General features: G+C 37.5%; 1 protein-coding gene across 1 annotated transcript; it reads right to left on the bottom strand.

The window, feature by feature from the left end:
* Positions 1–218: 218 nt before the first annotated feature.
* Positions 219–27,981, bottom strand: aif1l (allograft inflammatory factor 1-like). Its single transcript, XM_079870865.1, has 6 exons — positions 27,813–27,981; positions 27,557–27,618; positions 17,016–17,082; positions 12,023–12,064; positions 9,070–9,232; positions 219–3,199 (listed from the first exon to the last, which is right to left on the bottom strand). Exons 1-6 carry the CDS (start codon positions 27,835–27,837, stop codon positions 3,112–3,114), a joined length of 447 nt encoding a protein of 148 aa, XP_079726991.1. The 5' UTR covers positions 27,838–27,981; the 3' UTR covers positions 219–3,111.
* Positions 27,982–27,988: the final 7 nt, after the last annotated feature.

The following is a 27,988-nucleotide window of genomic DNA, read 5'->3' on the forward strand; positions in this document are numbered from 1 at the left end:
ATAATAATAATTTATTCTATTTAGTGTCCATTTTTCATTTAACTTTTTTTTTTAAGTAACGCAATAGTTACTTTCCCTGGTAATTAGTTACTTTTGTAATGATGTAACTCAGTTACTAACTCAGTTACGTTTTGTGAGAAGTAACTAGTAACTGTAACTAATTACATTTTTAAAGTAACTTGCCCAACACTGCAAGGGGGACAGTGGCCCTCCAGGGGCAGGTTTGGAACCCTTTGCTACAAAATGCTGTACGAAAGCTCTGTACATGCAAAAAACATTTTGTGTTATGACTACTGTAGCATTTGTTCTGGACTAAATTATTACTGATACACTGACAAATCGGTTTGATATTTGATAATCGGTTTGTCATTGTTTGATGTTGCATGATCAACAAACAGTAAAGTCTGATTGAGATGATTCAATCAATCAATCAAACTTTTATTACAGACTCAAAGTCCAAAAAAAAAAAAAAAAAAAAAGACATTGAACAACATAAACAACCCATACAATTTTGTAATCATAGAGTTACAAAATACACCAGTACCAGTGTCTCCACAGAGTTTGCTCCTTTATCTGTTGTTGGTGTGAGTGGCACACACACACAGACACTCGTTCAAAAGAGACACACTTATAAGACAATAATGCATAATGAAATTGTGTGCCTTGAATTCATTCAGTTGTGTTCGACAATCACTAAACCTGTGACATGAAAACTCTGCTTGTATGATCATTTTTTATTTTTAGAAATACTAGAAAACTGAATAGTCTGGAAACACATTTATCCATACGCTTTTCTTTTTTTCATACTTCTCCAGAACTGAAAATCACTCAAATCAAATTCCATAATTTTCTAAACTGCATAGGAACCGTTTTATTCTGCAAGGATGCTTTAAATTGATCAAAAGTGACAGTTATGACATTTATAATGTTACAAAAGATTTCTATTTCAAATAAATGTTGAATCAAGAACTTTTGAATTGGTAACGGTTTTCAGAAACACACAGAAGCTGCACAAATGTTTTCAACATAGATATTAATTAACTTATTCTTGAGCATCAAATCAACATATTAGAATGATTTCTGAAGGACCATGTGACACTGAAGACTGGAGTAATGATGCTGAAAATTCAGCTTTGCCATCACAGGCATATACATTTTTCAAACAGAGAATAGTTATTTCAAATTGTTATAATATTTCACAATATTACTCTGCAAAAATCTTACAAAAACGCAGTGTACCATAGACTTCTATCATGTCAACAAAGTTAATCAATTAACCTCCTTCCTAATCTCCCTTTTGTAAACATTCAGGGATGTCTTGATTTAGTTTTTTTTTTTTTTAAGGAAGTTTGCTCATCTTTCATAATACTAATATTGCAAGTTTTCTTTTAGGGTTAGAGTTTTAGGTATTATGAAAGATGAGCAAACTTCCTTAAAAAAAAAAACCTAAATCAAGACATCCCTGAATGTTTACAAAAGGGAGATTGTCACATTTTGCACAACTTTGGGGGACAATTTTTGTGCACACACACACACACACACACACACACACACAAATAAAAGAGGTCCACTATAAGTTCAGGTGTAACAGTAGGGTATTTACTTCCTTTGGTGTTTGCAAAAAAAAAAAAAAAAAAAAAGCCTAGTTCTACTTTACAAATGCCACTGCTAATTAATATGCTGACAGAAAACTTAACTCATTAAAAATGCATTTCTAATAGCAATACAGTGCAGTCATCAACTTACACTTCACTGCTTTAAAGAGGAAAATGAAAATGAAATAAACTTGAACAGAGGCACAGAAAAAAAATACGATGTGACAGAGACAAATAAAATTTGCTTTGTTTGCAGATAAGATCTGAAATGGAAGTGAAAGCTACACCTGCTACTGCTGACTTGTCTTCGTCTTAATTAAAAAAACAAAAAACAAAACAAAAACCTCTTGAGATAATTTTCCTTACCTTACACAGCACATCTTATACAAACAAAACTTGATGAGGCCAGTGGAAAATAAAATAAAATAGAGGACAAAAGCACTACTGGAATATTTGCATCAGAGCTGCACAATATTTTTGCTTGGGTTAAAAACATGACATTTCCAAGGACTACATCACACAACGACATTCTTGGAATGTCTCAAAAACGACTCCAAGCACAGACACACACACACGCACACAAATAAAATCCATTTCAAAGATGCTTCACTCAATCTTCACTCAAAACCTCTGCTACATTAAACTGAGCGAGGCACTTGGAAAGAGTGGTTTCAAACTAATCTGCTATAGTGACAAACCAACCCTCCTACAGATCTAAAAAGCTGTAATCAGTGGCACCTCCTTCCTACATCATTCCCAATTTAAGCAGGAAAATTTATAAAAACTTGCCTTAAAGTGTAATTCAAAGCGTGTCAGCACAATATGTGTGTATTGCTTATACGGTACAATAATGTTACAGATTACAGTCAATGGACGCACAAACAGGATGATAAGAAACAGAGTTTGAAGACTCACTTCCTGTGTCTTGGAAAGCAGTTTCATGGCTGAGGAGTAACTGAATCTTAAGAGCCTCACGCACATCTACTGTCACACTATAGGACAAGGTGAGCAGAGTTACCAAAATGCAGATACGACTGAACTGGCAAACATGAACATATTGAAATGAAAAAAAAAAACAAAAAAAACAAGCACACATTTAGGAGAACACGAAAAATCTTAATTCTCAATCTTAATTCAAATCTGTCTTGCAAGCTAAAATTGTCATCCCATACACACTATACTTAGTACACTGTACGCAGTGTTACACACTACACTTCACTAGTACTTCAACCACAGGATTTGTGCTTGTAAACACTATTAAAAAAAACAAAACCTTTTTCATATAAATATATACATTTGTTTACTTATAAAAAGCTACTTTGCGCTTTGACTTCTTCACAGCAAATATATAGACATCTTTCACTTTTTTTTCCCTTCATTTTGTCCTCTATGAACTAAGATTTCCCTGGATCTTGGCAAAAAGATTCTAGGTAAGGCTATAGAAACCTAGCACCCTAATGGTAAATGGGCGGGATTTGCGAATGCAGGGACGCCAATCAAATCCATCTTCACTGCTTTATGGTAGGCTGGTGATGTCACGTTTGGGTGGGGGTCCACCGTGTTTACCGCTGCTTTCGTTAGCTTTGTCTTCAAACATCATAACCCTGTAGAAGAGAAGAGGAAATTTCTTCAGGAAAGTAAGGAAAGAGGAAAGGAATTCAATTTCAACCATAAGATCAAAAATATTCCAGAACAAGGATGTAGATATATATTATATGCAAACTTGGCACCTAAGAGTAATCAGAACCTTGATTTAAAGTGGAAAATCAAATGTCAAAATATTAGAAACATTTATGGTAAACTATGTAAGCCATTAGATTTGCAAGTATTTTAATGTGCAAGTTTAATCTCCCAACCTGAACACTACAAGGGAATGTAAGTGAGTCCATTAACTTCTGGTTTGTCAGAAAACCAAAAAAGGTGCTCCTTAAAAACAAAATTAGCTTTAAAAGTTTGTTTGAATTATCAATTAAATATGCAAAATAACTGAACACTATTAAATCAACTGTAATTTAGATATAATATAATAATAAAATATGCTATCAGAGGTCACCATGTATAATACGCACATACACGTTAGGCACATAAGGCTTCTATTAGGGATGGGGCCGATCCGATCCAGTATCGGTATCGGGACCGATACCAGCGTAATTCACGTATCGGATTTTCCCGATCCAACCTGCGGAGATATCCGATATCCTCGAGTCATATCTGCACTCGTTTTAACGTCTGCTGAAATGACTCCAAAAGTGATTCCCGCCGGCTAGTCTGCTAGCTGGCTGCAAACTGTGGAATGGATTTCCTGAACGGAGGCGCGGCTCAATGAGACACAGAGTTATGAGAGAGACACACCCCCGCTCAGGAAATCCATTCCGCAGTTTGCGACTAGACAACAACGTCTGCTGTGCCTGTATATATACTTCACACTGACTGGAAACACCGCAGAGCAAGACAGCAAAATGAAATGTTTGCAAAGCTGTAATTCAGAGTCTTTTGAAGCTCCCTCGCGTCGTACAAACACAACGAACGCAATCAAACATTTAAAAAAGCATCACGTTGCTGTGCGTTCACACCAAATGCGAATAGCGCGTCAAATTCGAATCTACCGCGTCTATTTTGAATCCATTCGCGCGTCCAGAGAAAAATTGACGTGCGTAAAAAGCAAAAGTTTGAAGCGAAATTGACGCGCGTCTGAAGCAAAATCCGCTTGTTTGTTTGCACGATGCTGATGTTGATCGAGCATTAACTGCATCGGAGCGAGGATCACCCTTCAGATAGTGTGTGTACGTGTAAAATGTTTAACGTTACACTTGCACTTTTCTTATATTTCAAGACGCAAGTAACGTTATTTGACATTTTGGGAATGTAATAAATATTGACATGACAATCAATCTGAAACCCCAGTTGCATATTTGTTTTCAGAATGGGATTTTTCCTTTTAACAGGATTTCCTGTTTTTCTGACTTCCTTTTCTGACCTTATACTTACCTCAAGTTGCCTTATATGCATGCATGCATACATAGCCTACGTAACTTACATAACATATCATTACTGTTGAGAGTAGTGTATTTCAGCATCATATAAAATAAACAATAATAATAATATTAAAGCAAGCACAGCTCTGGTATCGGAATAGTATCGGTATCGGCCGATATCCAAATTCAGGTATCGGGATCGGATCGGAAGTGAAAAAATGTGGATCGGTGCATCCCTAGCTTCTATGTCTAACTACAGGTATTTAAGAACACCACACACAGGGAGTTACAACGTGTTGTGATGTCCACTCTGTGTCCAGCACTGGCTACAAGCAATCGCAGCTTCCCACTCAGCAAAACAAGTGGATTTGTAAAGAAAGCTAGATATCATAAGTGCACTGCAAGAGAAAAGAAATTGGACCAGCTTGAGGAGCCACAAAGGCTGGATCAGACTAAACCTTGGTGTTTTGGAGATATGAGATAAGTGAGAACAGAAGATGACCGTGACGGTGAAGAACTGCTGACCGATCTATTCAGACCATGCGACTTTCTGTTTCAGGTAAACCTTGGAAATCTCTCATAAGCCCTTAACAAGCCCTAAGTCAACTAACAGCTAGTCACAAATCACCCATTCACAATGTGTAGAATTATAGGATTTGAACACTACTTCAGCACATAATTCATCCGATAGAGTTACGGACAGAAACCATAACACAAATTGTGCAGTTTACCGAAGAGAGGCATGCAATTCATTTTCAAAATGTCACACATACCAACTTCTGCCTGGTGCACTATAAAACGTTTCATACAGGATTCCTTTGTGTTATCCAACTGTACCATCTGCTAAATGTTGCCCGCATTCTCCACCATGTCTACCACAATCATATCCGTTTCATTCAACTCTGCTATGGGTATTTACTTGTGATTCAACATACACCATGACACCTCCAATGGTTGTTCCACCAGCACGTTTTGTACTGTAATTCTCAAATCTGAGCACTTTTGTGTGTGAGACTTCGAAACTCCAGTCTGTGTGTCCACTAAAAAGCCTTGTGAAAACGGCTTAAGAAGGTTTCAATAAATCATGAAACTTGGCACAAACTAGTGTGTGTCGCAGACAACTTTAAACTACAACCATGTCGTTCACAAAAAAGAAACAGAAAACATTAAGTTGAAGGTTTTGTTCATCGCTTCCACTGTATCGGCCAATAATTACATTCTATGACTCGACTGGTAGGCGCTAAATTTGGCCGAACTCATGAGCCGATCGCAATTTGATGACGTAACCCCAAAAAAGTTTCCACTGACGTGCATGTAAACAGTATAGGCTACAGATGAGGCTTTTGGGCCACATTCTGCTTTATAACTTTGCGAAACATTAGTAAACCAAAGTAAATCGCACAACTTTACTTAGAGCAGGTCGTCTCGACACACACATAACATGATGCATAGATCTTAAAGGAGAACTCCGGTCAATTTTAACATTGAGCTCATTTTTTTGTAAATTTGGAGTGCTGTCAATACAGAGAACAACGACAAAAATCGGTGTTGCCTACACCGTGTTATCCTCTTTTTAAAATTTGCACCCTGTTGACTTCAATGGGGCAATATTTAAACCTGCTTTTAGCCTCTTAACATCCTTGATGTGTCATTACAAGTGCACAGGTCATGTGAGTGATTCCTTCAGAGTGAACACGAGTGAATCTGACTGCAGTAGATGTGAAAGAAATGGATAAAAATGATGTTATTTAAGCCAGCGCAAATACCTGTATTTACATCCTGTTTTCGGTTGAAGTCCAAAGTAGTCGATTGTCGAGTTCACGCGCATAGGTTTAGTTACCTATGATCACGCGCGTGAACTCGGCAATCGACTACTTTGGACTTCAACCGAAAATAGGATGTAAATACAGGTATTTGCGCTGGCTTAAATAACATCATTTTTATCCATTTCTTTGAAGGAATCACTCACATGACCTGTGCACTTGTAATGACACATCAAGGATGTTAAGAGGCTAAAAGCAGGTTTAAATATTGCCCCATTGAAGTCAACAGGGTGCAAATTTTAAAAAGAGGATAACGCGGTGTAGGCAACACCGATTTTTGTCGTTGTTCTCTGTATTGACAGCACTCCAAATTGACAAAAAAATGAGCTCAATGTTAAAATTGACCGGAGTTCTCCTTTAAGAAAATCCTCACATTGTGACATGACATGCTGCCTGGCTAAAGCTAAAGGACTTCCAGGATCTGATCTTGTTGTGACCATGACAGTGTTTTCCAACATCATTTAAAAGTTCAACCAATGGAAACTGGATCTCAGGTTTGGTGGGTAGGGAGTCGGGACGATGTGTCGAGACCAACCAGACACTGTTTTATAGCTGGAGTGCGTTTGGATTGGTTTGATCGCTCAGATTGACAGGTCTTGATTTGCCATATGCCATGGAATAGGAGCGCACAGCTGAAACCGCGCTGGAAGACCAAGACCATATTTATATGCAATTATAAATATTTTTATGCTTCGTGGCATTTACACATGTACCTTATGTTCAGTTGTGTTTCAATTGTTTGGACTTTTGATAAAAAGGCTACCATGGTTCCAAATACCATGTAACTTTTGATTACTTTAAGATATCAACACAAAATTAGGCCCAGATGCAATTGTTGTGTGAACAACTTAATTAATGACCTGTCATACTTTCTAATAATCCTCATGTCAAGTGTGAATAACAACAATACAAAACAATAAATTGCATCACTTTTTCTGGGGGTCTCTCCGCAGTTTTGTAACACAAAGAACCACTAAACATGATCAAAATATACAGTACAGGCCAAAAGTTTGGACACATTACTATTTTTAATGTTTTTGAAAGAAGTTTCTTCTGCTCATCAAGCCTGCATTTATTTGATCAAAAATACAGAAAAAAATGTAATATTGTGATATATTATTACAATTTAAAATAATTGGTTTTCAATTTATTATACTTTAAATTATCATTTATTTCGGTGATGCAAAGCTGAATTTTCAGGATCATTACTCCAGTCTTTCAAATGATCCTTTAGAAATCATTCTAATATGATGATTCATTATCAAAGTTGGAAACAGTTCTGCTGCTTAATATTTTTTCATAACCTGTGATACTTTTTTAGGATACTTTGATGAATAAAAAAAAAAAAAAGAAAAGAAAAAAAAGAAGCAAATGTTTTCAAGATATAAATCTTTTATAACAACAATATACACTACTGGACAGTAATTTGGGGTCAGTAATTTTTTTCTTTATTTTTTTTAAAATAAATCAATCATTTTATTCAGCAAGGATGTGTTAAATTGATAAAAAGTGATAAAGAAGATTTATATTAAAACAATTTTTTATTATTTTGAATAAATGCAGTTCTTTTTAACCTTTTATTCATCAAATATATTAGGCAGCAGAACTGTTTCCAACACTCATAATAAATCAGAACATTAGAATGATTTCTAAAGGATCATGTGATTGACTGGATGTCACATGTGACACTGAAGACTGGAGTAATGATCCTGAAAATTCAGCTTTGCATCACCGAAATAAATGATAATTTAAAGTATAATAAATTGAAAACCAATTATTTTAAATTGTAATAATATATCACAATATTAAATTTTTTTCTGTATTTTTGATCAAATAAATGCAGGCTTGATGAGCAGAAGAAACTTCTTTCAAAAACATTAAAAATAGTAATGTGTCCAAACTTTTGGCCTGTACTGTATTTTCTTCAAAATTTGAAAGGTTTTCCATCAAATGAGACAGTGTACTTGATGATACCCCTTTTCTAGTAAAGGTATAAGCCATTACGTTTAAGAAGGCCTATGCCACTTACACGTGAAATAATTAAAAATGCCTTCAGAGTGTAAGTGGTTAACAGTGACAGTCAACAGAGTGCTTACATATAACTTATAAAAAGCTTGAAGGATCGAGATCGGCTGATCATGATGAAGAAATTGGTAGTCTGTATCTGTTGCAAAAATCCTGATCGGAGCATCCCTAATTTTTTTAAATGACATTTACATTTGTCAACAAGACCACCAAAACAATGTATGTTTTATCCATTTCATTTGATAATTCCAATATTAATAACTGACAGCCAGAGTTTAATTTTATCAGTCACTCAAGGCCATTTAGTTATTGCCTTAGGTATCGATATAGTATTGATATTGAGGTACCAAGGCTGTACCGTACCAAAGCCAAATTTCTGGTATTGATTCAACCCCTAGTGTCTCATGATGATAACGACATCACCTGTCACAGCAGATCCCTCTCCCACTGAGAGATAATGGCACAGATATGCTGATCCTGCACTGGATGTGCTGACAGGATTAAACACACACGTCAACATATCTAAAAATAGCTGGACTCAGTTAAAGCAGGAAAGTCCAACAATTCTGCATAATGGAATTTGCCACTATTAAAAACAAAATGGACATGCACAAAGAAATCGCAGAAACATGTTTAAACACACACACTTACAGTTTGAGAACAGCTGATCGCTTGCCAAGCATCATTTTCACAAAGTCCCTGTAGTTGATGGTGTCGCTGACGCCCCCCGTCACCTCCGAGATCATTTTCTTCATCTCCAGATGAGTCTTTGGCACACCCAACTTCTCCATCATTCGTTTCATGCCCATCATGTCTGCCAAGGAAACGCATACAGCCATCACACAAACACCTTCATCATACCAACAGAGAACTACTACACACAGAATAACAGCTTGACAGATAGATCTCTAATAAAGATGGCATGGCTGACTAGTTGTCCATCAATGAACTAGTCAATTAATGAGGTCATTATTTAGCCCAAATATTTGTTGAATATCTGTCATCAACCCTTTTGAAGGACTGCACGGCCTATACACATGCAGATGGATTTTTTTTTTTAAGTGTGGTATCAAGATAAAAATGGTAAAAAAAAAAAAAAAAGTGTCCTCTAAGAAACTGATTGGCATGGTGAATATGATATATAAAAAAAATTCAGCCTATTTAAAGAGTTTACTTAAAACAGACTAGCTATGTAGTTTTGCACAACCCTAACACTCACAGAAATGCATTTAAACTTTAGCAATGGGCTGGGTGTGTGAAACAGCCACAGGGCTCATACTACAACACCAAACAAAGAACTGTCACTGTTTATCTGCCCACATCATTTGCATTAATGGAAAGATTTCAAAGACTTATTTTATCCTCATTGTGTATTCAATTTTTGTGTCCCACATTGTATAGTATGCCCCTCTCTCATATAAACATACGTGCTACTCACAAACCACACATTTGTGCAAGTATACCATGAATCAGCCACTTATGTACCCTCATTTCTGTGGCACAAACTTTCAGCTGTTTGGATTCACAATCAGGAATGATGGCCTATGCCACTTTCCTCCAACATCTGATATGGGCAAGCCTGTCATTTGCATAGAAATGCATTTCTGAGTGAAAAAGTGGAAAATAGGACAGGATTTAATTTTTTTTTGAAGATTTGATTGCATTGTGAAAAGTGAGCTTGAGCCATGTTATAATATATATATATATATAAAATAAAAATCTGCATTTTTCATCAATGACTACGTTTACAAGCTGTAAATGTTCGGGTTCTGGTCGGGTTAAGGTCACTATTTGGGTTTCTGAAACATTCGGAATAACCACTGATCTCATCACGTTCTAAACTGCCAGTAGGCAGTGAAGCCACCGGAAGTGTTCGAGCGGCCATCTTACGATTCCCTACCAGCAGAGGGCTCCAGCGCCCGTTATACAGAGATTGGTAGCTCCGACGGCACTTTTAAGATGACCCGCTGTGCAGTAAACAAGTGTAAAACGACGTTCACAAAAGGATGTAGAAAAACTGCCCAAAGGTTGTAATTCAAGCCCTACAAGTAATAATTTATATGCAAAATTGTCGCTATGCCCGTTTTGTTTTCTCCGAGGCAAGAGTAATGCTGCTGCTTCTTCAAAAACAACGATAAAACAGTCAACAGTAGCCTATAAGAAACCTCAGAGCAGCAATAATCACAATTACGGTAAGTGTGCAATAGCGAAACCATTTGACAGCTTCAAAAGAGCTTCGTGCAGACTCCGTTTACCGTTACATTAACCCATACAATTTGTATTATGCATTTCCTGAACATGTACTTGCTAATCAAACACTTTATATGAACAAACTACTAATCTATAAAAAACAATCGGTCTTCCGACCTTTTACTATTGTGTCAATTGATGTTGATATGCGCGAGGGAGAGAGAGTATAGACCAGGGCTATTCAATTAGTTTCATTCGAGGGCCGCATTATCAAATCGAAAAGTTGAGGTGGGCCGGTGGGTTGGTTTGGGGGTTTATCTTATTTATTGAAACATAACAGTTTCAATAAATAAGCTAAAGTAACCCTAAAGAAGTGTGGTATTTGGAAATGTGGTACCCAACAGTATGCAAATATATAAAACCATAATAAATAAAAACTTGATAATTTACAGCTGTGTACAACTATTTTCCTTGGAACAAATAAATTATTTATACAAACTTATAGCTGTTGGTGAGAAATAATAATTATTTTATTTATAATTGTTATGCTTAAATGAAAATATTCTGACAGTGAGACTTGTTAACCACAGGCTCCCACTGTATAAAAAATGCCTATTTACTTCCGGTACACTGCACGCGGGTTTCTGTATGCGCCGTCTCTACTCAAAAGACCAAGATTCCTTGCGAATAGAACATGCGCAGAACACAAATCAATGTTCCTTTTGATGGGGATATGCCGATACGCGTTTACATGACCAAATATTCGGGTTAGAAAAGGGGTACCCCAGGGATCATAGTTTTTAAAAACCGGGATATGAGCATATTCGGGTTTTTGCCGGTGTTTACATGGCCGTGCGCGACCGGGTTATTGCTAATATTCCGGTTTTGAACGGGTTATTGGCTGCATGTAAACGTAGTCAATGTAAACAAATAAAACATCTAATACAACTCTGTGACTGATGTAACCACAATGTACAGTAGGTGGGGATAAATAACAATATTACTAAAACACTATATAATAGTATGTATATATATATATATATATATATATATACTATTATAGGCTACACCTACATTGTGGTTACATCAGTCACAGAGTTGTATTAGATGTTTTGATTGTTTACATTGATGAAAAACATTACATTGATGCTCAATCTTTATTCCATGCTGTTTTGACAATGAAACTGAAACATGTACAATGCAAATTTACAGCACACAGCAACTTCTCCATATCTCTTGAGTCACTCCTCCTTTTTCTACAGCACATGACAGTGACCGTTAAGTTGGTTACAGGTGTGTTCTCATGTTTCCCATCTATCAAGCATGGTATCACCTACACAGTGGGCATGACAAAAGAGCCCTTCCTCACTAAAACTCAGACTTAACTACACATGCATTGCACACACACACTTACCGATATCCCCCTGATCATTCAGGTCAAACTCTGCATATTTATCTGTGGATTGGAAAAAGCAAACAACATTTTAATAGTTCAGCAATAACAATGCAAATGTACAAAGCATAAAAACACACACAAACACAAAACAGGGGAAATCAGAGGGAAACAAGAGGGATTTTGGAAAGCCCTGCATTTCTCAGCGATTTTAGCTGAAATTAGGCCTATATTTCACAAAAGGATGGCCAGCTAAATCTGTAAATGAGGACAGCTAGTACCAGATCTGAATCCTTGTCCTATTTGATTTTGCTAGATTATTCTAGTTCCAGAGTATTTCCTCTCTCTCTCCTCCTCCTCCTCTCTTATTCTGTGTTGTTTCAATCTCACAATGTGGCTTCTGTTGGAGTGGACACATTAAAAGTGTAACGGAGTCACCGTGAGAGGAGGCTGATGGGAAGGAGAGGGTTACAATGGCCCCCTGTGAACACAAACACAGCCTGTTCAGCCCCGAGCTGAATGAGTGCGTGTGAAACAGAGCTGGCAAGAGAGGTCGTCCATCGAAATGCACTGATGCTGCCTAAATGTAACTCATAATTTTCCCTGCCTGAATCACTATCTCTCCAAATGGCTTTATTTTTTGGATAGCATCCCCCCTTATTCTTAACTGTAGCCTATTCTATTTCTCCAAACCCTCATTTCTGGATATAGCTAGGGCAGCGGCATACACACATACTGACATTAGTGGGTCAAACACTGCGGCAAGTGCTCAGACTGTGTGTGTGTGTGTGTGTGTGTGTGTGTGTGTGTGTGTGTGTGTGTGTGTGTGTGTGTGAGTGTGAGTGTGAGTGTGAGTGTGAGTGTGAGAGAGAGAGAGAGAGAGAGAGAGAGAGAGAGAGAGAGAGAGAGAGAGAGAGAGACTTCATTTCCACAGTGTCAAGAGCAATCTCAAGGGTTGAGCTCTATTCCTGTCCCTTGTGCCTTTGACTTATGTCCTTTCAGTGGTTTTCTCCCTCAGTTTAACAAGAAATCATTGTAACATTCAGAGCCACTTGACCCCTTTAACCTGATCACTCCCTCTTGATAATGACCCACAAACCCAAATGTACACACTGTGGATGGCTGGTAGTAAATAATTTAGAGTCCCTTGAGTCTAAAGTCAACATGAAAAATCAAAACCCATTATATTCCAGAATCTGATGCATTTCTGACTGTCTGAATGAAAGGGGGGGGGGGGGGGGGGGGGGAGAGGGGGGGGGAGGGGGGGGGGGGGGGGTGGGGGGGATGGGGGGTTAAAGTGGTTAGAGGGGAGGGGTTAAAAAGTAAGAGGATTCATGATGTCAGATAGGCTACACATATACAAAAATTCTGAACAATTCTGATAAGCAGATGTTATGGCAGATAACTGATAGAATAGATGATATTAAACATGTACACTATTTTGTCTAAATAAATTAAATCACTAAAAACAAAAATCAATCATTTATTCATTTATCAACTGAATTTAAGCATCACAACATTATAATGTACTGTATAAAAATGAATATTCATTTAAGTATTAGTGTATTTAAAGATAAACTTCAAGTGAACATTAGATGATGGCAAAGGTAATCTAAATGTCAAAATAGAAGAAATGATATGGAGTTTAGAGATTTGTATTTATTGTAATGACATCTGCCCAGGGTTGTCAAAAGAATCGGTCGATACTGAAATTTTAAAAACAATGTGACGATACCAACATTTATGCAGTACCGGGTAGTACAGAGTACAGGGTAGTACAGAGTACAGGGTATATATGGTATCCGCTAATAGCTGACTGCTTTCAAACACTACCTGTTTATCTGTGGAAGCAATCTGTGAAGTAGGGCTGCACGATATTGGAAAAAAAATTACATTGCGATATTTTTTTCCCAACGATATATATCGCGATATTGCGAGCCATCAATCCAGGCTAAAGTCAATAATTACCATTCCATGTTATTAATAATTTCACTAATAAGCAAGCTTCATTACAAGTAACAAAAAGGCCACTTAATATTTTATTCCAGAAACATATTTCTCTCAGAATTCGGTGAACGTTCTACGCAGGACCTAACGTTCTTCGGGTTCTAGGACCTGAAAAATTATGTTTTCTGTGCTGATTCAGTGACGTGTTCATGTAAACGGCACCTAGACCCAGCAAAAGTAATGATTAATAATATGTAAAATATTACAATGAGACATTTTAATTGTTTATTAATAAACAAGTGTTTTCTGTAAAGATGAAGTTGACAATATAAGTTACTGACTCGCGATCTTCGCAGCAGTGATCGGGAGAAATGCACTTTTCATACAGATTAAATATAGCTATATTTTTTTTAATGGTTCTGTTTAAAAGTAGAGATTTCTGTAGATAATAGATATATTTCTTTCTTTCTTTTTTTTTTTTTTTTTAGGTGTGTGAGGCGAGTAGGCTACCTTTTACGCTGAGTTTCGGTTCATGGATCATAGCTTCAGGCGCTGGCTGCTATATTTAATTATTATTAGGCTAATCATTATTAAATCCAGGAAATTGGATAATGAAATACTGATTAAAATTAAGATACAATTAATACAAAACGAAATTCGTTTTAAAGAAAGGCTTTGTGCTTTCTGTTTGAGGTCTCTGTGAAAGTTTTAAAGCAGTCTTTTAGTGTCGCTTTCATAACGGTCGCGTCCGTAATATCACGTAACATTGTTTTTTCCTCATAAATGCGAACACGAAAAATAAACGAATGTTTAAAAAAGACAACCATCCACAACTTTATAACACTCCAGCAAAGTAGCCTACCTCTTTTTGGTCAACATCCTCCTTTTTGTAGACGAAATAGGCTAGTCCCAAATAGCTGATTTTGACTTTTTTTTGCGGCGGATCCTCTTCGTCACGCATTTTTGAATGTTGGCTGTGAGCGCGGTGAGCTGCGGCACAGCGAACCAATCACTGTGCAGGCACGCAGAACGCGTATGTCACCCCAGCAAAGAGCCATACAACAAACTCGTGTTTACTGTGTGCTACCGTTCTCTTATGGGTACTACTAACGTTACCCTTCACATCGCATGTTCCGGCGATGTGACTATCGCTCATTCGCACATCGCGATGTCGATGTTAAAACAGATTATACTACAGGGCCGTTGAATGCTTGAATCTGATTGGTTGACGAACGTTCTAAGGTGTGCATTATTTTCAGGGAAACGCACAGCTAAAGTAGTTCCAGGCAGGTCTTGACCGCATTACAGTTCCATATCACTTCGCGTAGTTAACGGTAATAACGGAAAATAGGATACAATTCATAACAAGAAAAAACATTTAGCCGCATGCGCTTGATCTGCAATTTTCAATGTCTAGCTTCACAATCAATGGAAACATGCAGTTTAATTTGAATAAATAAAGTATATAGTCCTATCTATAATCAATAGAAAATTAAACTGAATATAGGGTAAATAAATGGATAATCCTGCAGCACGGATTATTATTGCAGATAATATAACACATAAATAATTATTGATAGGCCTGCTTGTTAAAAGGGATTTGTGTTTCATTTATTTGGCTAGTCTGTCATCTGTCAATAATAGAAAAAAAAGAATGAATTCGAATTAATTAAAAGGAATTGAATTAATAAATAAATAATAATATTGACGCACATGCTTTTCTGTCTCATTATTGCAACATCTCTCTCTAATAACTGCATAAAGCCGAGCCGAGGACACACTTTAAGGCCGGTTATGAATGTAATTTGATGACTGATCATGCCCAAACGCGTGTTCAGTGCGTTCAGTCTGTGTTCAAAGTCGGTGTTTAAAATCTGCTGCGATGAAAACAGTCAGAGAATGTGTCAGCTAGTCGTGTGTCCCCAGCATTAGTCTGCTATCAGTGGCTCAAACCTCCGTTACTAACTCTAAAATGACGTTTTGGAATTAGCAACGGAGGCATTGGATTAGATGCGTAAGAAATTAGTCCTACATACAAGAGCGTTTTAATGACAAAAACTTTACAAACGTCTTGAAATACATAATCTGAACAATGTTTCGAGGTGTGGTAACTGTAGTATAAGCAGAATAATTGACGACAGGCCGTTGAATTATTAGAAAAATAATGCACACCCGAGGTGAACGGCCACTCCGCTTCGCGTCGTGACCGCATTACCACCTCGGGTGTGCATTATTTTTCTAATAATTCAACGGCCTGTCGTCAATTATTCCTTACATATCGTTCAGCCCTACTGTGAAGCACGTCAAAGGTTTCGATTTACAATGTATTTTTGAAGCGTTAATCATTGTAGCCAATCACAGACATATCTGTTGATCATGTGAACACAATGGCCAATCAGAGATGTTTAAGTTAGTCAGAATCCGTTCAACACCACTTTGTGAGTTTTCGTTCAAAACTCGCTTTAGAGTCCTAATGTGTATATACAAACACAATTTTTTTAACAAGCATACCATCCCTTTAAAATATAAAATGGAGCAAGTTATTATTAATTATTACAAAGAAAAACATTTCTTACTTGGAACAACACTACCTGGAATCAAGTAAATACATAGTAAAGTAAATATTTACTTCAAACCTTAATGGGTCATCTTTTAAGAAGGGTTAACATTAGAAAGAGCAGGAAGATGACTTCAGGATTCAGGTGGCTGAAGTTACCATGAGGGTTTTGCATAGAGAAAAGCAAAACCACATTTAAGCTTTGACCAAAAGACTCAGAGGACTGTTCGTTTACATTCCAGTTGTCTTTTCCCACACACACACACACACCGTTATTTTCTCTCCCACAAGAAGCACATGTCCAAAACCCTTAGCGCTAAAACAACAAGGGGCCAAGACCAGTACATTCCTGCTAGACCATATGAAGAAAGCAAGTCAATCACACATGATTAAACACCCACTCAAGCTCTCTTAGCATTCACACCACAAACAATTAAACGTGCGCATATAAACATTGGAGAAAATGTGTTTTTAAAATATTTCAACTATCCTTTAGTTTGCAACTCTTACTTTTAAAAGAATCCAACTTCTCTGGTAAATCCTCCTCATCCCGGTACTTCTGATCTTCCATAAACTCCTGCAAATAAAGAGAGTGAAAAAGTGAGCATGATCTCTAACTGGAAAAGACAGGGTGGATGAATGATTATGAAATGACTATGGCTGTTCTTCCTCATGGCAGAAGACCAGAGTGTGAGCAGAGTGCCGATTCTCCACCATGTAGTTTTATTCTCTAGATAGAACAGTGCCTTTAAAACTTTTTGATGGACACCCAAATATAATGATTCCCTACCTAAAACAAAGACAGCTGTATATTGACATGTATAAAGACCCATATGAGTATGTGGCTACATTGAAAACAACTGATCATTTCATTAGGGGCTTTCACACCAGAGGAACCTTCTCACAGTTCTTATAACTAATGGCGGAAGTACCCACTTTTTGGCATGTTCACACTACAGGAACTGGGAACGATTTAAGTTCTAGGAACAGGGCTGTATCTAGGCATGGGCAGGGCAGGGCTGGGCTGAGCCCACCCAAATGTCTGCCTTGCCCACCCAATCAGAATTTAGGCACAGATTGTGTTATTCTGTTTTTTATGATTTGTGCATTGATTACAAACAATCTAAGGTGGGCTGTGTGATAAGAAGTTTGATAAAGGGCTGAAGAATACCCAACCAATCAAAAAAATAACACCAGAACATTGCAGAAGGCTGTTTTCTCTTTTCTCAGGTGAAGGTAACGGCGAGGGGTGTTATACACTCAAGCTACAGTGTGTAGCAGAAAAGCAGAGGCTGACAATCACGATTCAAAGCTGGCAGAAATATTAGCGTGCTATCAAGGTCCGAATTACGGGGAGTTTTAAGTTGCTTGTAAATATTAATATACATTTCTACTCTGACTGACTTTAAAGTGTCGTTTGGCTAGCACTAAAATGGGTCATGCCATGAGCAGTTGAAATTCATTAGAAAACCTTGCTTATTTAAAGGGATAGTTCACTTTGAAATTAAATTTTGGTATGTTTTAGCTTACCTCAAGGGCATCCAAGATGTAGGTGTCTTTGTTTCCGCAGTAGTTTCAATTTTGATATTTTTAGGTCAAACCGTTCTTGTCTGTCAGTCATATAATGCAGGTCTATGGTCACCACCTCAAAGAGCATGCACAGAGAAGTCCAAATTAAACAATTCCCCATCGTAAGTATTGATGGCCTAAGACACGAAACGAGCGGTTTGTGTGAGAAAACAAACAGTATTTATATCGTTTTTACCTCTTGTACACTTTCCGGCGCTTGCGCAGGCTAAGCCAGAACACGCACGCTTCCTGGTGTGTGACGTGTTGCGCAGACTAAGCCAGAACGCGTGCACACGTCACACACCCGGAAGCGCACGCGCCCTCAGATCACTTGGACGTGGTTGTGTAGAGGTAAAAACGATATAAATACTGTTCGTTTTCTCACACAAACCACTCGTTTCGTGTCTTAGGCCATCACTGTGTACTTACGATGGGGAATTGTTTAGTTTGGACTTCTCTGTGCATGCTCTTTGAGGTGGTGACCATAGACCTGCATTATATGACTGACAGACAAGAACGGTTTGACCTAAAAATATCAAAATTTAAACTACTGCGGAAACAAAGACCCCTACATCTTGGATGCCCTTGAGGTAAGCTAAAACATACAAAAATGTAATTTAAAAGTGAACTATCCCTTTAAAGGGATAGTTCGGCCAAAAATGATATTTAACCCATGATTTACTCACCCTCAAGCCGTTCGAGATCCATATGTCAATCTTTTTTCAGTCGAACACATTTTCAGTTATTTTAGAAAATGTCTTAGATCTTTCAGTGGTTATAATGTGAAGCTATGGGGTCCACCTCCTTCAAGTCCCAAAATGTGCATGCATCCTTCACTAAAGTAATCCATCCGGCTCCAGGGGGATAAACGAAGGCCTTCTGAGGGTAATCCGTGCGGTTTTGTCGTAAAAATATACATATTTAAAACTTTATAAATGAAAATAACTGGCTTCCGGTAGCGGTCGACGCGCGTTCACGGAGATGGTTGCTGGCGTATGACGTAGCGTAGGAAGCGTCGTGATGTAGAACGTTTTGCTTTGCTCTCTGGCTGCGCTGTCACGTTCGTTCTACGTCACGACGCTACGCTACGCTACGCTACACACCTACGCTACGTCCTACGTCGGCATCGATCTCCGTGAACGCGCGTCGACCGCTACCGGAAGCCAGTTATTTTCGTTTATAAAGTTTTAAATATGTATATTTTTTACGACAAAACCGCACAGATTACCCCCAGAAGGCCTTCGTTTATCCCCCTGGAGCCGGATGGATTACTTTTGTGAAGGATGCATGCACATTTTGGGACTTGAAGGAGGTGGACCCCATAGCTTCACATTATAACCACTGAAAGATCTAAGACATTTTCTAAAATAACTGAAAATTTGTTCGTCTGAAAAAAGATTGACATATGCATCTCGAACGGCTTGAGGGTGAGTAAATCATGGGTTAAATATCATTTTTGGCCGAACTATCCCTTTAAGGCGAGACACGGCAGGCAAAAACATAGATTTTTCATGCAGTGGTCAGTTTTGAGATTTTGGGATAGTTTACTCCTTCAATATATGTTCTTTCAAGCTGCTATAAAGAAAACGTTGAAAATATACATTAAGGTGTTTATTTTATTACATTTTGTTTACTTGCGGCGGTAAGTTTCTCCTGAATTTACCAAGAAGTTAGCATTACAACACGACATGCCGAGTTCCCGTCTGTTTACTGAAGTCTGTCATGACCGGTATCGTTGTAAAGCTCTGAGTCTCCTGCACAACGCTATGTAACCCAAATATGGGCATTTCCTTTCTATCAGTAACCAATCGTGAATGTCCAAAGGGGGATTTAAAGCTAATGACGAAATCTCATTTAGAGCTATTAAATCTTTAAATGCCATTTTCTCAAAATTGTTTTTTTGTCATTCTCCAGTACAAACATCTCAGCCTATGTAGCACCTATGTACACCAAACTTTACAGTTATACACTTACCAGTATTTTGAAAATATTTCCACAGGAATTTGTTAATAAATCATTCCTGGCCTGATTTATTTTACATTTTATTAAAAAAATATGGCGAAAATTTAAGGCTATGGACAATATTTTTTGATTTCCTAGGTAATGAAAGCATATATCCTGAAATCCCTCTGAAATGTATTTTTCATCTTGTGTGTAAACAAAATGAAAAAAGAATACCTGGCTTTATAATATGTTCAGATCTATCTACTGAAAATATATGCAAAATCACACATATTTAATGAGATAATGGCAAATTTCCATAATTAAACATACATATTTCAAAAACTTGTAATACATTTTTTTATATACTTGTATAAGTAATCAACTGAGGAAGTTTCATGGTGATATCTGTTATTAAAATGTTTTTACCTGTAGTGTCTCGCCTTAAGAACGTGCATTTATTGCATGGATGTAGTGGTGTGCGATATCACGATTTTTGATCGTGGACGATTAAAATGTCTCCACGATCTGCTTTTGAAGAAATATCGTAGTATCGTGCTACAGTCCATTCTATTAGTGGCAGTTCTGGCGTCTCCATCTCAACATACTGTACAATGCGATGTACATATGTTAACGCAGAGTTAGAGCTACACTCACGGGACACTGCAATTCACAAAATTATTTCCATGTGCTTAAAAGCCTTGCCAGTTAAACATGTCATTTGCGTGCTGATGCACTGTTCTAACATACGCTTTTCTGAGTGCATAAACCCGAAGCGCACATGCACTAAAAAGCCTGTCAAACAGTGCCTGGTTACTGGTCTGGAGTTAGTTATCTTTCAAGTTCATTGCGTTAATACTGTCAAATACACACAAGGTTTACATAAACACAGTTGGTTATGTCTAAAGTGAAAGCAAACATTTGAGAGAAAATTGGGTGCGTGACTTATGCGTGAATATTCGATGCGTGCCGGTCTGTGACAGTAGCCTCATAGTAAACATGATTGTCCTTAAAGGGATAGTTCACCCAAAAATTTTAATTCTGTCATTATTTACTCACTCTAAAGTTGTTCCAAACCTGTATTAATTTATTTCTTGTGCTGAATGGAAAAGATGATATTTTGAAGAGTGTGGCTATCCAGAACAGTATCCAAACTCACTGCTCTTGACTGAGAACATTAATAGTAGCTTTAATAAGAATCAATGTATAATTTATACAGTGAAGTCCATGTAGTTCTTTTTATATTTGTTCATTTAATACCTTTATTGAATGCTAGTTAAATACACCTAATGTGGCTGAAAAAATAAAGCACTGTTTATTTCATTTGTATATTATGTTGTGTATATGCAATGTGTATCTTTGTTCTTTTTTTTTTATAACAAAGAAAATGACAAAGATTTTTATCTTCTCCACTTTGGCCTAAATGTCTGCCACTCTTTTATTTTATAAAGTCAATGTCCCTACGATAACAGACTGCCGTGCATCTAATAAATTATTCAGTCAAATTATTCAGTTCAAGCTTACTGCAACAATGGAGCTGCAAACTTCACATACTTTTGAAAATGCAGCATTTATTTGATTCTGGTAAGCGCTCATTGTCACAGTTTGAGTTTTTTTTCCATGAGGGGGTTTGGTGTCACGACGGCTTGGTTTCCAGGCCGTTAAAGAACGCAACACCTCCCGGGCATCCTGTAGAATTCAACCAATCAGATGACAACTTCGGAAATCCTGAAGTGTTTCCAGTTAAGTGTGCCGTTTGCATCAGACGTTTAGTCAGCGGTCGTCTGAGGCTGAGACTACGTAATGAGTGACTTAAAGGTTCTCATACCTTTCTGCCAATGAACCTGTATAACTTTTTTTTTAACTGAGGATTTTTAAATATATCATATTAGAACAAGCTGCTTAAATATTTTAGAGCCATTGCCCATATAAATTCATTCAGATTTTATTAACTTTTTCAGATAATTCTCTGATATTTTTAGGCTTTGTGGGATGCCTTTCCATTTGTCAGTTTTGCATGGTGTGATATTTCTAACATAATCAGGCCGAAACAAAGTTCACTTAGTTCGAAACAGCTTGCCAAAGCCATCATTCCAGAAAGGTTCACTCCAGCTTGTAAACACCTTCAAACTACCACTGGTCCATGGCAATTATGTAATAGGTAATAATTTGGCCAAAATTGTAAGAGAATTAGTGTCAGAGAATAAAGATGCTTAATAAACGCAGGCAGCTAGCTATGTAAGCAGCAATAACAAAACAAAAAGGACTTTCAAAGTCCTTTCAAAGTTCCTGTTATTGGAAAACTGGACAAAGCAGAACTAAAAGACTAACACAACACTGATTGGTTTATTCTGCCATCTCTGTTAATGATCTATGACATGACAAGATTCTGACTGAGGCCCATAAATCAAAGATCTACATGCGTGATATGGGACTTCACTATCAGTGAAACATTAAAGAGAGTGTGTGTATGAGTATAACGGCGATCACACAGCGTGTGTGGGTGGATTTTGATTATGGGTGGTTGGAGATGCTGCTGACTAAGTGAAGGCTTTAAAAGCAAACAGCATGTGTGTGGATCTATATGTTCCCAAGGAGCATCAAGCAACCTAGAACATTTAATTATGACTCATCAGCACGATGAAAACTATGCTGTGAGAATCAGACCTCTGAGTCACACTGAGAGATGAAGAGCTTAAGTGCCGCCTTCTACCTCAGTCACGACTAAACATCAATATTCCTTCACACCAAAACTCGAAACTGTGAGTTTGTTTCATTTGATACACACACTGTTTGCTTTTCACTGGTCTGCAGTATTTCAGTAATTGAGACCTCAGATTAGTAAGCATCAAGGACTGTTTTGGTGAAGGAATTTCCCTAGCAGTAATTTTGTGTGGCTCAATATTGCAATATTTGATATTATAGCCATTTTCCCCCCATATAAATAAGGGTTACGTTGTGGTTAGCAAGCACAAAGACGAAGTTGATTCCAAAAAATAAAAATAAAACAGGCTTTATTAATAATCCAAAAACTCTGAATGAACAGGAAAGAGAATAACGCAAACCACACCATGCATAACGAGAACTGACAAGAACAACTGAGAAACAGGGCTAAAACTATAGGGCAGGGGTGCAACAAAGGAAACTAAACTAGACACAGGTGAAACAAGGAACTACAGAAACAAATGAGAACATCATCAGTAACTAATGGAACTGAAACTAAACAGAGCGGGAAACAGGAACTAAAAGAAAAAGCAGAATGTCAAAATAAGGGTCCACATAACACTGTGTCCTATCCAGACGCGATGCGATAAGATTCCAGCGACAAACAATTTGTCTGTCCACACTAGGTGAGATGCGATTATGAGAAGCGATAAAGTCAATCAAAAATCAAAGAACATGTGGGCGAGCTCTCTCGGCAAGCTCCCGGCACTCGCAACGAAACGGATAATGATCAAATTCATGAATACTACACCATTTTAACATTATTAAAATACATCCTGAGTTACTGATACAATATTTGTCATAAAATACACTGAGTTGACAGTTTGAACTTTATTTTTTTCTTTTATTTATTTTGAAGATCTGAGATGAATGGTCCATTGTTGCTTTCAGTACGGCTATAAAAAGACACACAAAATGATATTCAAACTCACATTAAATGCTTTTAACATTAAATAAAGCACATAAACAGTACCTGAGATTATCATTATTATACTTTGTGTTGTTGTTCCAGCTGCGATGTTGCAGAAAAATAGAAACCATTTCTAAAATAGAATCATCGCGTGTCGCCACTGTGGCTAGGACAACAACTTTTGATTCACATGGAAAAGACAGCTTTTATCGCGCGTCTGGTTGGGACATGGTGTAACAGAACATAAACCTGACAATAGACTCGTTGGGATATTGGTATAACAATTAGCTATGATCCTTGAATCTGACTGGACGAGAGGCTTTCTAAGACTGGTGATATTTTACCAGTATCAGCACTGCTTGTCTCATTGCGCTCTAGACAGGCTGTCAGCCAGTGCAGGTTAAGCCACTAGGTGACTGCAAGGGACTGACTTTGAACGGGTTATTAAAACCGTTCATTCAAGTGATACGTTCAAAAATGAATTTCATTCATAAATGAAACTAGGTATTGAAATTAAATTTGAGCGCCACTTTCCAAGGCTCAATCAGCAAGCAATGCGTTGCACTGAAGCTGATGCTTCACTTCATAGATTCAAGCATTGACCAGTGCTGATGCCATAATCCCCATTCATGGGACCTTGACCTGAAGAAGGACAGACAGGTAATCGCACGCCATCCATCTCTCTGTCTGTTTAGGCTTGTTTAGTGCAAATCCATGGAAACTCTGTATAAATCACAATGGTAAACAAACTCTTAAATAAAAAATTGTCAGGAGGGAAAAAAAAATAATTCTTCACTCTTATCATTATTAACTTATTTAACATGTAATACACATGCATGAAGTGTAAAACAAGGGCATAGCCTCATGGAAAAAAGCCGTGACCATTGCGGTTGCTTGCCGTCCTCTGTGGTTGTCTAGTCAGTATCGCGGACGATATTAAAATATTACGGTTATCGTGACAGCCCTAAACACCCTTCACTGAGGCAAACAAAACATGCAAAAATTACACCACAGATACATTTTCCAATGTTTTGTGGTTATACCACACATAAATAAGTATTCTTTCTATCAAGAACATATCAACAGAAATTAGCCTATATTTCACAGAAAGAAATGGAATCTTATTTTAGCGTTTTTATTTTCATAACAATTAGGCACATTTCCCTCAATTTATAATTACCATAAGGCAAGCAAAGAGATAATTTTCATTGTTGTATAAATAAAAACAAACATTTTATTTAATATTAAGCACATAATATGCTGTACCATAATTTATTAATTAATTAAAAAAAAAGATAGTCCTGACAAGATGATTTTCATTACTGTACTAAAATAATGAGAATAACCCATTATTGGTATTACGAATAATATTTAGGATAATTGAATGGGAAATGTGTTTAAAGTCACAAAGTAACAGAAGTAGAGAAAGTATTTTGACACAATACAGGAGAAAAGATTGTCGAAAAGGATGGAGGCAGATCTGAAAGTGAGCTGGAGGGTGATTGTAAGAAAAGGGAGGGGTTAATGCAGACCAAATGATTGGAAAAATCTGGGATACATCACAGAGAAGTATGTTGTTTCACCAGAAGGTCGAGTAATGACATTTTGATAAAGAACAAAAAAAAAACAAAAAAAACATGTATGGATGAATCATTAACAGTTACAGTAAGATCAAAAATGCATTTAGAAAATAGGCGAGATTGTGAATTTCCATTTCATGCTGAAATGTCATAATGTCACAAATAAAAAATTATTTAAAATAAAACGCCCTAAATTGGCTTCAAATGCATTTTGAATATAATTTACCATTTTATGTGAAATGTAACATGCTCTTGACCCGTTTCCAGAGATTCCCCTCTACACTATGTGCATTTAAGTGCTCCAGATGTAGGCCAGACCATGACATAATTTTCTCATCATTTCTAAATGTCCATGTGACCAAACCAAGCTGTCACTCCCTCCAGCCGCAGAGAGAGAGAGAGAGAGAGAGAGAGAGAGAGAGAGAGAGAGAGAGAGAGAGAGAGAGAGAGAGAGAGAGAGAGAGAGAGAGAGAGAGAGAGAGAGAGAGAGAGAGAGAGAGAGAGAGAGAGAGAGAGAGAGAGAGAGAGAGAGAGAGAGAGAGAGACTGCAGCACAAATGCCACTGCTGCCCACTCCTCCATCTCTCTCCTACATAATGGGTCTATTCATGCTGGATCACAGACACCTGTTTCCCGTCTGAGAGCACAGAGACAGCCGGCTGCGGGGGGACACGCTGCCTCTTATCACTTCAAAGAGGGCTGATTTTAAATATTAGCTTTAAAATAACACGGGTCAAGAAAATAAGCCTCTTGGGATTTTCGTAAAGGTCTGGGATTGTTTGAAACGCCCAAGACCAGTTCACCTCTTATACTTAAATGTTAAGTACATGTAATTTTTTTTTTTTACAATGTTAAAGTTGACATGAAATGGAAGTTGCAGAAGTCTTTTCATCCCCATTGTGACATATATATCCAAGTGAAATGGCAAAATTTTCCAAGTGAAAATGTAGGGCAGGACTTGATCAGTGGGGCTTGCTATTGCTCCGTTGTGATGTGATTGACAGGTCTTCCCACCCTATCACTATTTAAAAAATATAATAATAATAATAATATTTATTTATATATATATATATATATATATATATATATACACACATTTTTTATTTAATTATTTTTAAATAATGATGTTCATGGATAAATCATTTCTAATAGATAATTCAATATTCCATTAAAAATAAAAGAATTGTCAATTAGGATTTCATGGTGACTTTAAAATATTTTCAGTTTAATATGCTTAGAGTATTTGTATGTTCATGTTGATTCCCCCAAAAAACTATAAACTTACTGTACTGATTGTTTGAACATCCTGCTGGACCCGGCCAGCATTGGCTCAACCAATGGCTTGAGTTTTGGACTGGGTTATCCAAAACCCAGTTTGACCGAACAATGGTTGACAGCCAAACTAGGGGAAACCTTGAGCATTTAATGGTTTAGTTCACCCAAAAAGGAAAATTATCCCATAATTTTCTCACCGTCAAGCCATCCTAGGTGTATATGACTTTCTTCTTTCAGCCAAACACAATCGGAGTTATATTAAAAAATATCCTGGCTCTTCCAAGCTTTATAATGGGAGTAAATATTACCTTGTTTTTTGAAGCCCAAAAAAGTGCATCCATCCATCATAAAAGTAATCCATACAGGTCCAGGGAGTTAATAAAGGCCTACTTTTATGATGGATGGATGCACTTTTTTGGGGCTTCAAAAAAACAAGTATAATTTACTCCCATTATAAAGCGTGGAAGAGCCAGGATATTTTTTATTATAACTCCGATTGTGTTTGGCTGAAAGAATAAAGTCATATACACCTAGAATGGCTTGAGGGTGAATTAATAATGGGATAATTTTCAATTTTGGGTGAACTAACCCTTTAACGCAGTTGTGGATGACTCATGGGTGGGCTGAGCTGAGCACAGATGTCTCTCAAACCCTAATTAACGTTAGCCTAGCTGCCTACCGAGATAGCGATTTTTATCATTTTCACAGTCTCGTGCATGCAGCAGGAATATGGATAAAATCCTGACTTCGTAGGCAGCTCAATAGGTTGAGACACAGCCTTGCTCTAGATTGTGAAATGATCTGCGGCTTAATGTGGTCGAGCTGTCTAACTAAATTAGGTCATGTTGCTGTAAAACCGAGCTTAACAATTCCGCTGCTGTCCAAAATAACATTTAACAGTGACCACGGTGAAGAAGGGAAGTAAAAATCTCACTGATGTTTACAGACAAAGCGTTTGGGAACACAAGCTTGAATGGAGGCGGTTCAATGCCAATGAAATAAACTCGCTTCCAGATTGAGACAAAAATAACCTATCAACGTTAGCTTATTTACCTTATTGATTTCTTCCAGCTTCTCCCTCTGCTGTGCTTTGAGCAACCCGAAGGTTTTCCCGCCTGAAAAATGAGACATTGCGACCGTTATACACACATATGGATGTTTTATCCAGGTTGTCTGGTGCACTTGCAGGCATGAGATAAGGACAGTCGGCCGCTAACGACGCGCACACACACGCGCACAGGACAAAAACATGCTTCGCGCGTAAATAAAGCATCAGTTTACTAAAAACAGATTAGTGACAACTATATACCTTGTAAATCCTGGTTGGAAGGCATGCTGGTACGGTCGAGAGGAGGTAATGAAGGAGGAGAGACTGGCGATAGATGAACACTCGTGTCGGTTGTGAGGAGAAAGAGGAATCTCACGCTAGTTAGAATCGCAGGCGCGCAGGTCTCCCTATGATGCGCTCACTCACTGCCCGCCAGC

Source organism: Squalius cephalus, assembly GCF_949319135.1.
Source record: "Squalius cephalus genome assembly, chromosome: 5".
In the NCBI taxonomy this organism is placed as follows: domain Eukaryota; kingdom Metazoa; phylum Chordata; class Actinopteri; order Cypriniformes; family Leuciscidae; genus Squalius; species Squalius cephalus.

Bases quoted from the DNA above. Each gene is read 5' to 3' on its own strand.
- aif1l (XM_079870865.1), bottom strand. From the start codon at position 27,837: ATGCCTTCCAACCAGGATTTACAAG. The intron at 17,083-27,556 runs GTAAATAAGCTA...CTTTATTTGCAG, and splicing joins AGCTGGAAGAAATCAATAAG to GAGTTTATGGAAGATCAGAA. The intron at 12,065-17,015 runs GTAAGAGTTGCA...TCCAATCCACAG, and splicing joins GAAGTTGGATTCTTTTAAAA to ATAAATATGCAGAGTTTGAC.